The sequence below is a fragment of the Hippoglossus hippoglossus genome, chromosome 9 (genome assembly GCF_009819705.1).
Source record: "Hippoglossus hippoglossus isolate fHipHip1 chromosome 9, fHipHip1.pri, whole genome shotgun sequence".
NCBI lineage: Eukaryota > Metazoa > Chordata > Actinopteri > Pleuronectiformes > Pleuronectidae > Hippoglossus > Hippoglossus hippoglossus.
In genome coordinates, this window is record NC_047159.1 from 17303722 (window position 1) to 17321813 (window position 18092).

The 18092-nt window shown below is 40.8% G+C and overlaps 1 protein-coding gene across 1 annotated transcript in view; it reads right to left on the bottom strand.

The window, feature by feature from the left end:
* Positions 1-17170, bottom strand: part of iqgap2 (IQ motif containing GTPase activating protein 2) — a 32885-nt gene extending 15715 nt beyond the window's left edge. Inside the window, exons 1-10 of the mRNA XM_034594651.1 lie at positions 16804-17170; positions 12904-13003; positions 7522-7678; positions 6942-7019; positions 4461-4537; positions 2389-2456; positions 1349-1462; positions 1036-1214; positions 406-493; positions 22-185 (exon numbers count right to left, since the gene is read on the bottom strand). Of these exons, the coding sequence (XP_034450542.1) occupies positions 22-185; positions 406-493; positions 1036-1214; positions 1349-1462; positions 2389-2456; positions 4461-4537; positions 6942-7019; positions 7522-7678; positions 12904-13003; positions 16804-16849 (1071 nt within the window). The 5' untranslated portion in view covers positions 16850-17170. The remainder of the gene's footprint in view (positions 1-21; positions 186-405; positions 494-1035; positions 1215-1348; positions 1463-2388; positions 2457-4460; positions 4538-6941; positions 7020-7521; positions 7679-12903; positions 13004-16803) is intronic.
* Between the last annotated feature and the right edge of the window lie 922 nt (positions 17171-18092).

The window sequence follows — 18092 nt, forward strand, 5'->3', positions numbered from 1 at the left end:
AAACAAGCTGACTCAGCATACCTTGGAATTATGTTGGCAGTAGGTGGTAAAATGTTCCAGGTACCAGTGGCTGTTTGACTCCTGAACCGCCAGCAGGGACAGAGCTTCAAGTCTAAGTGCAGCCAGTAGTGCAGCCGTGTCCTGTGTGGACAGTGCTTCATTCACCTGCCTTATGGCCATCTGGACTGGAGACAGGGAAAAACAAGACCAGTGTCACTGAGTGATAATGCATTTTCTTTTTAGATAAGTTCCGAAACAGTCTAAATTTATGTGATTTTCTTGATCTGCATATTCTCCAGATGTCCTGTGGTCACAGTACACTGTTTTTCCCATGTATTCATTATAGTGGACAGCATTTTTTTTGGGGGGGGAGCATGTCAGGGTCATGGGAGGAAAATATCTTACTGTTGACAAAGTCAATGCAGCCCTGGATCTCCTGCTGTGTGAGCAGCTCCTCATAAACGTCTCTTTCTTCAGTAGCAATTGAGGAACTCTAAGAGACGGACAAAGAAAATAAAAACATTTAATAGACGTTTCTTTAATAGAACATAATCAATTTTTACTTGCTCAGGTAAATCTTTCCCCATTCATACTCATGAGGTTGCATCATGTCAGGTTTAAGCAGATGAATGGAAATGGATCCTGTTTTTACAGTATTTGTGAGAAGAATGGGAGGCGAGATGCCAGATGATGTGGAGGGTTAGCGTTTGTTGAAGTACAGCTGACACTGCAGCCACTGGAATGTGCTGGCAGGGCAAGTGGAGTGAGTCAGTGCATTTGACCCCTTTCAGACCTCAGTGCAGGGTCCTCCTCCGTTACTACAGCTGTCTGTACACTCTAGTCAGAGGACACCCGTTTTAGTCAATAGGTCGACATATGACATTAGACCAGACTTTGTAACCCTATTCCCAAACTGGGGTGAATATAGATGTAACATTGCATCCAACCTGTAATATTTATATTACCTGTAATTATAGCAACACAATAATAACAGACAAACTATAGAGGTCACTAAGGGGTTTGTTGGCTTCTCACCTTCCCTGAGGACTGATCCTGTTTATGAGCCTTTGCCTGGCTCAGTCGGTCCTGGTAGTCCTGGGCCAGAGCTTCCTGGATGTTCCTCAGGATTGCATTGGGATTATTCAGGGCTCCCATCGTCCCAGATGCCTGACCTCTGTCAATCGCATCATTAATGGCAATCACAGCAGCATGCACTTAAGATAAAGAGTGTTGGCCAAACAGACATTGGGAAAAATTAGTCAACTATATTAAATGCTTACAGTTCATCTTTTGAAGTCTCTGTTAAAATAGTAATAAAATATCTACTTGAAATGGTAAGAGGACTTACAGGCAGCTTCGTCTACTGAGAGCTCGTTGGCCAGGATACCTCCAATCTTACTGAAAGTCGGCATCTGAATACCATACTTCTCCAGCTCACTCCTCATGTTACTGATCTCCTCCTCTGGAAGTCAGATATAGGTTAATTAATGGTTAAAGTATACTGCATGCATTAAACGAGAATCATCATTCTCAAAACCTTTTTCTTTCTCTCAGAAGTCAAATGTCAAAGTACAAATATCCAAATACAATTTATTTTGACCACAGATGAAAACTGCTTTTCTGTATAACCATTATACATGTTCATCAGTGTTCTTGTGACTTATTCAGTTTTGCTGAGAATATTTGGCTCTGATGCATAAAAACTATTTAACTGGTCTCTCATAATGAGTGAGTTTCTTACAGGTTAACATTAAATGTTGGTGGCACTGATGAACTTGTTGAAAAAGTTAATAACAGATTAGGTTTTGGGGCCTTCTGCTGGCAACAAGACCGTTTCAGAATAACTGCATTTAAGCGGTAGAGAAAAACTTGAACATAGAGTACAAACAAAAAATACTGACATTTCCCTAAGGTATGAGTCAAAATGGGAAAATAAAAATTGTTCTGCAGTGATGAAAAATCCCATACGAGTTTCCTGAGGCTTATTCAGGACAATCAAGGGCCAGATGCTTTGAAGCTTGGTTGTTCATGTGTCCTATTGAGTATTATTTGGTACTAATCTAAACATCTAAATAGAGGATGTATAAACAAATCTCCTGACAACGTAACATGCTTGAGGGACATGCTCAACTAGGTGCGTGTACAAATGAGGATTTCTTAAAGACCTAAGCTAACATGTACCCTTTATTACACAAGAGTCATCAGTTGACAACATATGCAGAGAATATAAAAAAAAGGAACCACTTCATTGCCTTGATACCATAATTGTTAAGTATTATGAAAAATATTACAAATGGATTTTGAGTTCTCCTCTGGAAATTAAATGATTACAGATGCACGGGCATGATCGCACAAACTGATTGCAACATCCTGTATACATGATCCTACCTGTAAAGGCCACTTTACCCAGAAGGTCCTGAATCTGCGGTGCAATGCCCAGTTTGTACAAATACAAGCTGAAATAAAACATAAGGGGGTAAAGATTTATACAAAAAACTAATCAAGCAGTTTAAAGCTTGAAACATTTTGTAGCTTCAGTCAGAAATCATGAAACCAGAACTTTAGATTTATTTTTATTTGTCATTCATTTGTGATTACTCCTGATGGCTACTCCCCATGTGGTGACCCACTAACAACACAGGGGGGCAGTGTTGACTCAGATAACAACAAGCACCATCTGATGACTCTGCAAACTGAGCAACTATTTGAACAAGCAGGTTACTGGAAACCTCATTAAACTTTCATCTTGCCGCAGGTATCTGATAAGTGATGATGAATTATAGATACTTAAGGCAGGTCGGGCACTAACCCAACAGTTGTAGAGGCGATTCTGCCCTTTGGTCACAGTGTGTGTGTAAACATGAAATGCCCTCTGTCCTTCAGACACAGGGGGCTTTTGACGATTATCTAAACTCTGCTTATGCTAAGAGTAACATTTAAACATGCAGGCAGCTGATTCAGTCTGAGATACAAATACAGCAACAGCTGACTGGGGTTAATGACGGTGGCCGATGACAAGCCACAGGAGTAAAAAGCAGTCAGCTGACTAGCTTGGAGCAACTTGCTCTCTCGACACTGTGGATCCTCCTTGTTTTTCATGTCTTCCTCTTCATTTTAAATACAAATTGAGATCTGTGTCTCAGCCACTTTGTCAGAAGAAGCTATGTCCTTTCCCTGTCACACTTTGTTCCCGTTTCAATTTTCCACCACACGTAATGAGCATCCACTGCTTGCCTCCATATCTACATTTGTCTGTACCCAGGGACGTAGAGTATTCACTAGGTCTTGTGGGACTTACACTGGACTCGTAGGAAGGAAGAGCACGTGTGTGCATAAGGAAGGAAGGAAACCAATTCTCTCAGGACCTGACCAAAACACTTAAACAGAGAAAACAATCCAAGGAGCTCACATAACCACGCCCTCGATCTGTGTGTGGCTTACTGAAAGGGTCAGACAGATGAAACTGACTTTAGTGCATTCCAAGTCATCTTATCTGAAGTAGTCAGGACCTAATGCTCAAGCTAACTATGTAACAATAAAACCAGAGTTTTTCACACACATGAAACTATGAAAAAGAAGTAACCCTTTGAGGTGAAACTAAAAGTAAAGAGTTGACCACTGAAACATTTGATTTGCCACAAAGCCCATGCTCACATGCTGTGTTGGAGGTAAAGCAGTTTGCTTAGTGTGGTTATGTTCATCGAGTAACAGACATAAAAATAGCTGTGAAGGTTAGCATAGCTATTTGAGCAAACAGACAATTCAGGGCTTGGAACCAGGTGACATTGCAGAACATTGAACTGCAAGCTGTAGCTAAATGAACAGTGCTGTTTAGTATGACATTGACCTGTTTAACAGAAATCCTAAGGAGGTTTGCATTTGTAACTGTCTTACATAAGTAGGAATAACAATTTCCACTTCTCGTTTCATGTCACTACTTAACACTAGTTCTCTTATTGGCAAATACACGAGGTTGAACTTAATGTGCACAATAATAGCCAGTGCCTGAATTCCACAGAAATAAATCTTAGGTTAAGCACTTCCACACAATTGTCATTCTACATATGAGCAGGCCTCAAACTATGTAACTTAATACATGACTCTGTGCAAAGCAAAATAACCTCGAACGTCAAACGAGTGTTTGACATTGTCTGCCATAGCCATTGAGTAAGATGAAATGAAACATTTACAGGTCACAGTTTTATTCTAGCTACCAGAGAGCAGCACTTGGCCTTCAGGTCATCTACAAACAATAGCAGTTTAGTCCACTGGTTTTCATTTCTTTCTCAGAAGTGAAGTTACATTTGATAGTCAGGTGTGGCACCTTCAGGAAAAAGCGACTCTGCCACTGAGCAAACAAAAGATTTTAGAGATGGGGGAGCAATTTTACTGTCAGAAGGGAGAAATGCGTAGGAGCTGCAAAGTGAAAAATCACTAGGTTTTTATCCGTGTAGTCTTACCTGAGTGCGTGTATGCAGTATACCACCTTGGGCATGTTTTTGCGATCGTACACATCTGTCGTTTCAGGATAGAATATCTGAAAGTAAAAACCACAGTAGGAATCAGTCACTCTCCTTTTATCAGGGTCTTGACATGTTATTCTACAGCAACTGAACAGGAGCACACAATCCATCACTAATAATACTGTCCTCCATGCAATGATACTAACACCTGTAAATTATAATATAATCCCAGGCAACAGCAGTATATAGATTACTAAATATATATAGGTGAATCAACACAAATCTCTTACATAATTATTGAGGATTACAAACTTCCCACTGGTAAACTGTACTCCAGTGCTATTGCATTAGACTAGGTTATATTATAAAAAAGGTGTTAATGCTGTTGTTCCCCTTTTATCACTGCTCTGCTGGTTTCATTCAAAAACATGGAATAATGTTAAAGCCTATTTAAGCTTATATTACCAGAATGACTATTCCTAAAGGCAATTCATAAAAAGCCTGTTAATCAATAAATTAAAAATGAATCCCAAAGGGAAGTAAAGAGATAATTGACCATCAATTTCACTTTATTTTCATTTCCAGGATACACCTCTGTACAGCTGTGTGAACTCAAATTCTTTAATGCGTTAAATACTGCTCTGTAGAATTTGAGGATGCAAAACTATTATATATGTAAATTATCTCAGGAAAGATTATACACTGGCCTAGTTTTGCAGACAACTGGATAGACTGATTCTACTCTGTCTACAACTTCCCACTTCAAGGATGGTTTCTGCCCTCAAGTATAAGAATGAAACCGCTCTGACTCAGAAAAAAAGTGGGTCATCCACTTATCGAAAGGTTGTGGTTTGAATCCTACCTCCTCCAACAACCTTCGAACTAACCTGAACCAAAGAGCTGCCCTAGATGATGTGACATTGGCAGACTAGGTTAGAGAAGTTACGTAAGGATCAAGGGTTGTGTTAATGTGTATGAATTCATATACCAATCCAAAGAGTCAGTGCCCCTTAGTATCATAGTTTATGGTGCAAAGCATCACTTAAAAGGATCTCACTGGATGATTTGTTTATTTTTGCATCAAGCACAAGTTTCCAGCTCATTTGCAAGACATCTGTTATACCACTGAGGTTGAGAAAAGATTATTCAGATCTCAGTCCTGTATAAAGCATTACATTGAAAAAAAAATCTTCCAAATAAAATCTGTTGAAATAATCAACTCAACAACTGGCAACAACTAATAACATGTTGTTGTGTTGATGAGGGCTGTTGCTTTAGCTAGTTCACTGGCATTTCAGATTGTTCCACTTTAATGTATGTGGCTCCATCGCAAATCAAATGTTTCAGTGAGAACAAGGAATGTTATTTACTTGGAGAAAGCTCTCACAGAATATTGTGAGTTTCTGACTTTTAATCCTTCTGCGAATGGTGTACCGTCTGTAATAGGGTTGGGTACTGACCTCTGTACTTTTAAGGGTAACGACTGAATTACGTCGGTACTACCGGGCACCGATTCACATTAAATCAATCGGTGCCAAATTTCATTAGCTGTGAGCGCATTTGGGTGAGAGAGTGTGTATACGTGAGTGAGAGTGAAAGAGAGAATACTTTAGATAAAGAGAGCGAGAGCAAGACCATGTGACTCATCCCTGGAGGGTAATTAAACCAAGCTCATTTCTGATCAGAGCACACAGTCACAAAAATGGCGAGTCAAGGCAGACACCCAGGGAACCATGCACAGCTCCACTATGTTCGCTTTAAAGTGTTCATTTGGGTCTTTAAAACATGTTTGGATCGTTTTACAGTTCTTACCGACTGTCAGTTTTTACTGCTTCTCGTCGTGTCATTATTGCTGCTCACAGCCAACAGAGTTGTGCCAAACCGGGCTCGTCCCGCCATCTGGCTCTGACCCTCCATACATTGGCTAAGTTTACAAATTCTGTTGTTTTTACCCAGTCGGAGTTAACAGATGTGTCCGATCACCATTTCTGTGTGTGAGTGTGTATCAGCCCGAGAGACGAGCTGAATTATAAATGAATGTGCAGCTATGAAAAAAAGATTTGACTAATAGAAGGAACGTATCGATCATTATGTGCAGTGTTGATATTGTGCCGTCATTTCAAACAAATCAATTTATCAACTGTAGCGAGTTAAAGACGTCACCTGAGTCTGAGAGAGGGAGAGGGAGGGAGGGAGAGAGAAGTGTAATCTGTGTGTGTGTGTGTGTCTCTTTCTCTATGAAGGAAAAACCATGGTCGGACATTTTTTTGTTATACAGAGAGAGTAAAGTACAGGGAAAAAAAGTACAGTTAGGCTACCCGGTACCAAATTCCAGGTATCGATTCAAATGTGAACAGTACCCAAACCTAGTCTGTAACAAAAGCTACCATCTCTTATTGGGATATCAGGCTCATTGGGTTTTTACACTATACATGTTTTTTGTAATTGTTTGACGTGTCTGCATCAGTAATGGTTTACCTTGGGGAGGCCCACTGACTCCATAGCTCTGAGCCACTGCACTGTGTTGTCAGTGTGTCTGAAGTGCAGCCCTTTGCTCTGGAGATGAAAATGAGAAATATGGCAACATTAATACAAGGAACTGCAAAGAGATGCTTGAAAAACGTTACACTACTGACAATGATAAAGAGTTTGTTATATGATTATATACAATATATAATAATAATTACAGAAAAGCAGTCTTATCATCAATGAATGTAAAACACATGCAACAGTTGATCTGGCTCACTTACAACCAACATCCCCCTACTGAATAACCAAACTGATTACAACATCTGATAAGTATTGTTTAAAATTCAAGGAGGAAAAAATAAACTCAAAGTCAGGCTACTTCTGAAAAGCAAAGCTGTGTGTTACAGTGAAGTCCAAAACTCTAGCCTGCTCCCACTCCCTTTCTAATGTAAAACTTTGTAAAACTGTAAAACTGTCATGAAATGCCAGAAAGATCTGGAAACAGCCTGGTGAAGAATACAAATGTAGTAGGACCTTACCTAAAGAGGGAAGCTTGAAATGTTTTGAATGCAAAATGATGGAGACTTGCCTTATAACGGGCCTGATCTCTGTCATAGATCCTTTTCTCCGACACCATCTTGGGGGCAAAGAAATTGGCGAGTTTTCCCAGATACACGCCATTCCTCAGCCCTTCTTCCAATTCTGTGGTAGCAGGTAGGTCCTCCTCTAGGCAGGCCTCCATCCACCTGAAAGTACACAAACATCGACCTCAGGCCAGGCAAACGATTTTGTCATAATCATCTTTCATCAGCTTATGTAAAAATATATGTATTTTCATTAGGTTGTACAGTTATCATCGTCTAAGAAACTAAATTCTCCAGAGCATTAAGATGTCACGCTCAGTTGATTGACTCCTTTCTAATAATTAACACCATGTAATGCTATTCATTCAAAACATCTTTCATTAAATTGGCACCAGTCATTCAGTATTTATTCATTACACACTGAGGCTTTTGCTGGTACAGTTAACTGACAGGTTTTTGGTTAAAGAACGTGACAAATGTGTTGGCCTGAGGGGACTGTATTGTTACAGGCAACACTAACACTGTTCCCAGCCTGCTTTGGGAAGGGGGCTGTGGAAAGAATAGCAGTTATGACACCATGTGAAGGTACAATTTCAGGTTAAAGATGATTAAATTAAGCAAATAATCAATTAATCTAGAGTCTTAACTGATCAATGGCAAAGGTTAATGAGTTTCACTTCAACAATGTGAATCCGAGACGTTTGAAAAAAATAAAAACTGAACAGAGAATATTCAGTTTATGTTGAATCATGTTCACCATCTTTCTAACTGATGTCATGTCCCTTTGGAAGGTTGAATTGTGACTTCAGAGCTGCAGCCTGTGCCAGTCGATTCCCTGAGATCTTAGCAAAAATACATTCCTAAGAGCTAGTGAATGATTTGTGAGCACTGTGAATCATCATGGTCTGAAAATCTGTTACACATTATCTGAAGTGTGACACCATATTTATTACTTCGGTCACACCACAGCCCCGATTGTTGCACAATGAAACAACAAAAAGTGTTGCTCGTCATTGTACAGTTTAGAATAGCTTTTGTAAAGGTGTGCAGTGCTCGGCGATATAGTTTGTTTATGTTTCATTTCTGAGTTTCATTAGTACCAGCGACTCCTGTCTACTTTGAGCCTTAAAGCAATAAAGTGTACCTTCCCACATGCAGGCCCACGGACTCCATGTTTGTGTTAATTAAGGACATGTGGGTGCTACGGATACACTCTCCCAAAATAAGTGTCAGCACATTAAGGATAACCACAACACATCATGTACCATCAATATGAACCCAGTGACGTGAGTGGGTGTGGCACTTTAAAGGATAAAGCATGTGCGAAACCAATTACGTCAGCTGATGCAAGAAGAAACCCTACACCATACTTCAGTGTTTTGTAAAATGGACAGTAAAAAAAATGGCTAACAGCGTGTTTTTCCTTTGTCAAACATCATTTGCCCCAGAAGTTCCAGCAAAGCCAAGAGTAAAGCAGATATGAAGCAATTAAAAGGCGACCAAAATGAAACATCCCGTAATTCTCTGGGTTTGAACAATGTCGGAAACATTTTGGATAATGCAAGAACACATGTCAACAAAATATATAACATAGATCTAGTCCATTTTTAAGACATTTTCTCCACACATATGAAAGGGATTTTTTTACAGGTTAGGGATCAAAGAAAGTTCAAGACATTATTACATATGTCTCCGGCACTTCACCACAGATTGAAACCTGGTTGTTGGTTAAATATAATAACAGTAATTCAAGGATGATTTTCTTTGAATTACTGGTATGGTTAAGATTACCAGGCACATGCTCTTCTCCCAAATCTAATTACCCACACTGATGTTGAGTTGGCATTTCTGGACCTGGTATCAAGCAGATGCTATTGTAGCATCACCATAATGATGCATCAATTAATCTACAACAACCACACAATGTTGCCTGACAGGAAAAGCCCATTTGTGGATGAATGACTTCAAAAACGGATACAGACACAGGGTCCTCTCTCTAATACACTCTTTGTGCAGCTATCCTTATTAGGACTTCACATTGACTTCCAGTCCATGGGAACAGGCTAACCAAAAACCTTAACCATTCATACCAAACCACAATTCACATCATACCCCTAACGTTAATTAGGACCTCAGAAATTGTGTCCTCATTAGGCCCGGGCATTGGTCTCCATGAGGTCTACTGGTCCTGACAAGGTCAGTGTTTATGCTGGAAAAGGTCCTTAAGAAGTGTCTCACTCACACACTCTCTCTCACACACACGCGCACACGCAGATGATTGCAGAGAAAAAAAAAGAACAAAAACATACCTGTCTAAAAAAGAAAGCAAAAACATTGTGGGCGGGAATATGAAAACATAGTCAAAAGGAACATCCTGCATGGGTAACAGAGCTTCACTTCCTGCTTCACTTAAAACAATGCAGGGGGAATTTGTCTCCTGAAGCAGGACAGGGTATAGTCCTGTTTACAAACGTCTACAGCAGGCCTTCCTGTCATTGTCCAATCTGTGGCCCACCGGGCTCAACACAACACATCTCTCTGGACTACAGGACTTTAAGTTTGTCACATCTCAACACATCTTTAGTAAACTACAGTCCTTTGTTTTTAGCTACAGTATTTCTGTCTACAAAGAGTTTCTTCTTGCGTCATCCAGCTTAGTCATGCTGGTCATGAGTTTGTATTTGTGCATGTGCCTCTGTGTGTGCAAAGAGAGAGACTTAGTTGGTGTGCTGTGGGACAGGGTGTCTTTAAAAATGAGGATAGTATCATTCACAGCTCAACATAGCTCAGGAGTGGACCTGTATCTAAGCAAAACCAAAATGGTCAGCATCCAAAAAAGCTACTAGTGTAAACCAGCAACTGTTTACTCTCCAGTGAGGGTACAAAGTCTGGTTACAGTGTGTGTGTGTGTGTGTGTGTACTGACACACCACCCACAAAGTTAAGCTCAAAACATAGAAGACTTTGAACAATAAAGCATGTAAAGTTTTCTGGCTTCAAATGAAATATGCAAGTATGTATATGTGACATTTTGACTTTGGACTGACCTAGATTTATTCCAGTAGTCTGTCTCTTATCACAGCAGACATCTAGCTGTGTCACAGTAGATAAAGCAGAGGTATAACTTTTTTTTAATTTCTTTATTGGAATCTCGATTAGCACCAGCATAAGCTTCGGCTATTCATCATGGGGTCCATCAGACAATAATTCACACATGTTCACACAGTAGCTAATTAAGACAACTAATAAAAACAGGTCACCTACTAGAATAAACTGACATAAATATGGAGGAGAAACAAATTGTCACCCTTTGAACGGTCATGAATTCAATTACAAAATTGTGAATCAATTGCAATTCAAAAAGAATGAATAGCAAACTAGATGTTTCTTCATTCATATAAATGAATAATAATTACAAACAAATATCAGTGTCCTAATGACCTGACCTTTTATACATGATGAATCTATGGATTTAAAAATAGTTAACAAAGAATTATCTTTCCATGTCCAATAATAAAATTTGAACTTGGTAAATACAGTGGTGTTTTACAAACATTTGCCTGCATGTGCATGGTCAAACATTTGTCACTACCAATGTTCTGGAGTTGGGGATTCAATCATTTCCTCTTCTAAGATCATAACTCAGGTCTACGCCAGAGAGTTGCTTCCTCAAGGCTACCTGGTTTCAGTGACTGCTGACTCCTGACCCCAGAGAGCAGGACCTAATCCCATGCTCTCTGTGGACAACAGCTTCATTAGACTTCTGTCTTAATCCTAATCGAATGTGACACCTCTCCCAGAATAGAGGCTCCATTGCACAATTCACCAGGAGTGAGGGAGAAGTCAGTGGCACTGGGGTGGTGTAACAGAAAGCCACAAAGTAAAAGTGTGTGTACGAGAGTAAAATTGTGGCCATTTTGTGGTTTACCATAGTGTATCACTTAAGCAACTGTTCTCTAAACTGTAAAGTAAACAGCTCAGTTCTTCCACTAAACTTTTAGCAGCAAACGACTCCAAGACAAATGTGTCATAATCTAGGTGTGGCCCAGTTACTGAATGATGTATGACTGAATCTGTGCTTAGTCTAGCCTGACTGCCCTTGTAGACCCTTATTATCCTGTGACATAAGCAGATGATGTAGGCTATTCAAACAGTCTTTACAAAGTCAAAGTGCATGTTTGGTTGTCAAACAGTAATCTTGTTGAATCACCACTAAACTACAGCTTGCTAAAATGGATTTGAGCATAAATATTCCGTCCTGGGAATAATCTCTTCATGACAGGGAGGGGCTGTCACAGATCACTGTGTTAAAATAGGCAAGGTCACACTTCCTGTTCTTGTCTGTTCAAGTGGATGCCCTGCTTTACAAGACAGGAAGTGGTTTCGTTGAACCATGTTTTAGTTTTGATCAGGCACCTTGATTCTTCATCAGATTCATGTTTTCTTTAGAATTACTATTGAAAAAGATTGTGGAAATGAGAGCAAGCTACCAGGAACAAAAAAGTCCACTTCCCCTACTCAAAATATATCAAAAACCCATCTGGATTGTTATTTGATTAATTCAACAATTAATGACTTTTAAAAGGTCGAGTGTGTAAGATTTAGGTGAAAGGGATCTATTGGCAGAAATTAAATATAAAATAATCCTAGTGATAATTGCACTAGTGTGTTTCACCTCAATTGTCTGAATTGTGGTTTTCTTTACCCTAAAATGAGCTCTTAATATTTAAATATACTTTATATTTACTTCAGGAGCAGGTCCTCTCTACGGAGGCCACCATGTTTTTATGACAACTGAATGCCACAGGTTCTCTCTCATGTTTGGAGGGGAGGGTGAGGTAGGGGGTATTCAGCTGCAACAAGCAACGTCGCCACTAGATGTCACTAAATTCTACACACTGAACCTTTAAGAGCGTGATGGAAAGAGAGCCACTCAGTCAGCACCTCCCGTGTTTTAATCACACACGATGCTTACAGCTCCGTGTCATCTCATTACAGCTCCATGCTACTACAAACATTTTTAATGACACACTGCTTTGTTCCCTTATCTATCCACATTACCATCACTTTCTCTCCATCACTTAATTTCTCAAACACGTCCTGCTGGTTTAATATCTGCATAACAAAGTTCAAACGCAAACTTGTACTGTGAAACTGTTCTAGATAATCAAACATGAAAGAAACCATGGAGCGCTTGACTCAAAAAACACACCCATATTCCAATGAGCTCCGAGATGTGACAGAGTAAACAACCTAAAGGAAAGTGGTTGGCTTTAGTCAGCATGTGCCATTAAGCTGCTCTTATCTGCAAGGTTTTTTCCCTTCATCTCTCCCTCCCTCCCTCCCTCCCACCTTCCTGTCAGCTCCTTGTGTTGCCTCACGTCTTACCTTTTGGCCTCCTCCAGGTGACACAGGTACTCATAGGCGATATTCTGTCGTCTCCTCTCGTCCATCTCCTCTGCTGACAGCCTCTCATCATCCTGAATGGCTGAAAGAAAATCATCAAAAACATGTTATCATGTAATAATTTTCCAATATGCTAATACATTTTGCTTAATAAATTACAGGTAAAAGTAGTGCTCGGTGAAATATAAAAAAAATGAATAAATACCTCCACCAAGGAGTGTTTGGGCATGACTGAGGAAAATACTCAATACATTTTGGTGCAGATCTGGACCAGGACTTTTTTAACATTGCAAGGTAGAGCTTTTCAACATTTTCGTTGATTTCTCAGAAACATGTGTGTGAATGAATGAAAAGTGTGTGCAGTTTTATATGGATCCAAATACAGATCTGGCAGAGGTGTATACGCTCTACTGAGTGCAATTCTAGTTTTCAGAAGAGATCAGATCCCAGGAAAGATCACTTCAATAAGAGGATTAGCCAGTGCAGTTTTAGAATCAGATATATACAGTAAGTTATCTTATACATAACACAGCTTATCTATCCACTGTACAAATTCACTTCACCACATTAGACGGACATTAAAAGTTCATTGTAAGCAGAGGTATCCAAATTGTTAAATTATTTTGCTGATGCTTAGCAGTCTTACTGGTACACATATAAATGGTGTAGGTACAGTAGACCAGGTAAACTGATAGGTTTAATGCATACAATTCATTCATCTGAGCTTTGATACTTTAGTTTCATCTTGTTAAAGAGTGCACAGAACAACACAAAACTTCAGGCTAAGAGAATATTTACTGTTACAAAAGGGGATCAAATTGATTTTGTAAGAGTTTGATAACCCCTCAGACATTATCCTCTAACACATGCTCCACTGAGCCCCTTTATGTGGGAAAAGAAATGCTCATGTCGTAGTGGCCTTAGTGGGGTGCCTAAGTAACTTCTGCTGAGAGTTGACCTTTACCTGCAGCTTAATGAGATCCAACCCCTCCCCCCCCTCAAAATACTTCTTACCCCACTCTAATCCAATCAAATCTCTTTATTTCTGGCTGAGTGAAGGGACAATGTCTGCTCAGTTTTAAAAACAGAACTTTATCAAACTGGACCAAGAGCATTGTCTTGAGTTCAACTATAGACCAGCAGCTGACGTTTTGGTTTTTACTTTTGAGGATAGGATCTCAAATAACATTGAATAATACACACACTGCAAAGATTCAGGCAAAAACACAACAGAGTCAATATATCTTTTGTCCACATGAGACATGAATTTAAACTCTAAACTCTGTGAAAATTCACTCTATCCACTCCCCACTATGCCGATGGAGGGGTGGGTGAAGTGTTTGAAAAGTCTCAGGGGCTTAAAAACAAAGTGTAAATGACAGTGTTTCGAGTCGAATATGAAAGTCAGGGCTTCCAGACACTTGGATGACACCACACGAGCAGTATGGAGGCATATTATGTTTTTTCTGTTGTTTTATTACGTCTGAAGAAGGAGTCACAAGTTCCTTCAATTGCATTGGATCTGGCTGCAACACTGTTTACCCCTGAGACTCCAAAAGTGTTGTGGACTCAAACACGTCACCCGCCCCTCCATCGGCACTGCAGCGAGTAGATAATGAGTGGATTTTCATTTTTATGGGGAACTATCCCCTTAAGTTAAACTGGTTAAACTTGTTCATTGATCAGCTTAAATAATATAATCCAAGTGCTGCAAGGGTAGCTTTAGAGTTGCAGCTCTGTAATGCTGAACTGTGCTTCAATTACTTAGTGGAGTCATGTCATTTGTAGCATGTTATTCCTGCAAATCCTTTGTTGTATTTATTGTATTTGCAGTGCAGAGTCCAAAACGATTTCCCTGTGGTACATATATTCTGTTCATGAAGCCTCTGTGGGGCTTTAAAGCTGTCAAGCTCTCTCCATTAAACTCTGTCTATTCATCAGCCACCTGCATCCGTTCACAAGGTCTCAATACAGGCTTGACACACTCAGTTGGCAGTTTATTAGGCACACCCAGCTAAAACTAATGCAGCAGTCCTGCAACAAATCCTACGTTCATGAAGGTTAATATTTTTCATCTTTACTGAAATTGTTTTAGAGAGAAGTTGTTACAACTGTACGATCACTTCTGAGGATGGAGTTTGTGTTGTAGCTGAACTGCACTGCATTAGGCCTGGCTCTTACTTAGTGTACCCTCACTAATATACTGAATATGGGCTGGAAAATACAATACAAAAACCAGTGTTTCAACTGCAACAGAAATTGCTGCCTCCAAAATGATGATTAAATGGAATCAACTCCTCTTTCAGACAGTTTAAGTAGAAATGGAAGATTACAACTGTCATGAACGTAGGATTAACTGCAGGACTGATGTGTTTTAAAGCACAAGTTTTAGCTACGTACCCAATAAACTGACAAATTAGTGTATAATACTTGGATATACACTGATGTAGCACTTCACTAGGAACACCTTTACACCTGCTTATTCATTATCCAATCAGCAAATCATGTGACTGATCGACTGGACATTAATTTCTTCTAAAAAGGCACACAGATGAAAGGGTCAGAATTTGGATTCAACTAAATCATGATATCTAACTGGTCTCGTGAACATGACAGTGAGTTCACTGTGCTTCACTGGCCTCCCTCCGTCACCAGATCGGATTCCAGTAGGGCACCTTGGAGATGTGGTGGAGCGAAAGATGGGCAGCATGAATGTGCAGCGGACAAATCCAGGTCTAAGTCTTAGTATGGTGGCGTTCCTGTAAAAGTACACACACAACAATGCCCCTAACCCCTCATGAGCACTGTATCCAGCCATCCGACCACATCAGCCCAGCTGTGCGGCTGACATGGTTACAAATCTGTATGAATGAACATTGATCTCAGAGGCCAGAGCAACCCCAGCGCAGCCATTACACACTACCTCTGCTGACTCACACACACGCGCACACACACACACACAGACACACTTCCTGGAGTCGCTTTTCTGCACACTTGAACTGAGCCTTATATTTAACCCTCAGGATGCATTTGTTGCCCTTTGTTTGTCATGAACCAGAGCTACGGGCTCTATGATTATGACTCACTGCAGCGTTTTTTGCTACCTAACATTCTGGGGTGGCCAACTGGGAAAAAACAAACCAAGGCTTTTACAAGGCTGCACATAAGGGGGCAGCAAATGAAAGAGTCCAACGTTTATTTGTGTCTTCACAATGAGTGCAGTCAAAAAGGCAGAAGGACTCCACTGATGACATCATTGATTGGCGTTATCTCTCAGAAGTTGCACCTTGCCCCCAGATGTGGTCAAGTGCAACTTTACCTAGTGAAGCATTGTGCAGACGTAGAACATTTATTTATTTTATATATCACTCAGGTACATTCCTGGCATGCTAATGGAGCCAAGTGATAGATTTATCCACAGCAGCAGCCAAATCCCGAGTTAATGGTTAACCCATGAGAAAATGCCAAATGTGTAGACAGGCTGATACGCCACCATTAAATAAATAGATGATAAAACACTCTGAGTGCACTTCAAGTGAAAAAGGCGCAGTTCAATGGGGGTCGGGAGTTTTCCACATCTTTACCCTGGAACCCAAAAACTAAACTATTTCACAGCTTTAGTTTAACAAACCAGTGGAGTGAACATTCACCTGTAACCTCTTCAAGCTATAGTTTGTAAACTCTCGCTCGCGTCTGACCACGTTGAACGTATTTCTTTCTGCCACACCTACAGAAGGTGCCCCGCTGCGGCTCAGCTGGAGCTCAACCACCTGTTGCTGATCAAACGTCCCGGCGAAGGCACCACAAACACCCGCCAGCCCGCTGAAGGCTCCCCGTGACTGTTACCGCCGTGTTAGCTGAATAAAACCCCGTGCTACTTACTTCCATAGCGAGGCTTTTGTGCAGTGGCGGTTTCTTCATGGTGCATCCTGCCTCGTTTCCTCCTCCACTCGTGTGAACTCGTCTGAACTGGAGCGCGCTTCAGCCCACGAGCAAACTAACGTTACCAGCCCGCAGAGCGCCGCGCCTCCTCCCCGGCTGAGTCGGTGGTGAGGATGAAATGACTGGAAGTGTCCTTTTCAGGGGTCACATGTGAAAACAAGCCGACTGTCACTGGCGGACCACCCCCATGCCGCGCGCTCTCTCCTCGGGCTCTGCTCCCCCGTGGCTCCCCGGGCTCCTTATCTGAGGTGAAATGATTGACGGGACCGGAGCTGGGGTTTCGGCCCCCTAGCGCCATCTGCTGGTCAAAAAGGTGGAACACACGCTGCTTTCACTGCGAAGGGACGACCACCACCAGGGCCGATGCTAGCCATTTGGGTGCCCTAGGCGTAATTGCTTATTGGTGCCCCCCCCCCCACATTCCTTCATAAACTGTCAGTCAGACCATATACAAGACTACATATGAGCTGTTTCTCAATTCGGAAGCCAATTCGAAGACTCCTCCAAATGTGTCCCCCCCCCGAGCACCAGAGGCACCACCAGGTGGATCCTTCCCAGGCCCAACGCATCCCATGATTCATTCATTGCGTATCAGTGACAAACTGTTTTTCAAAATAGGTAAAGGCAATGACGCAACAGACAGATCAGACCATCTCACTGTGGTTTGGACGGCGCCGTCTACGCGGCAGTTGGAGGATGCAGCCGACGTCGTCTGAGTAGATTAGGCCCTACGAAGGATGCGGTGGCTGAATTGAGACACAGCTATAGAGTATGAGACTAGAACAACTGAAATGGAATCATATATTCCTACAATAATATATCGTTTTATTATTATTACTGTAATTGTTGTTAATTTGTACTGGCGTGGGGTAAACAATGATGAAATGTACATTTACTCAATCACTGTATACAAATTTAAGGGACTACTTTACTTGAGTGGTGCAATTTCATGCTACTTTTTACAGTGTTTTGTTTCTTTAAATCCATTGTGGAGGTCACTGTTGTGCAAAGTACTTTGAATTTACTTGATTTTTAAAGGTGCCTCACAAATAGGCTAAACCATCTTTTCCTTTTCCACAGTCAAGGTGCTTTACAAGTGGAAGGCAAACAATAGGAAACAGTGAAAAGGCCAACAATAAGACACAATTAAAAGCAATTTGATGATCACACAGCAATAGAGCACAGTATGTGAAAAGCAACCAGATAAAATAAAACATTATAAAATGATT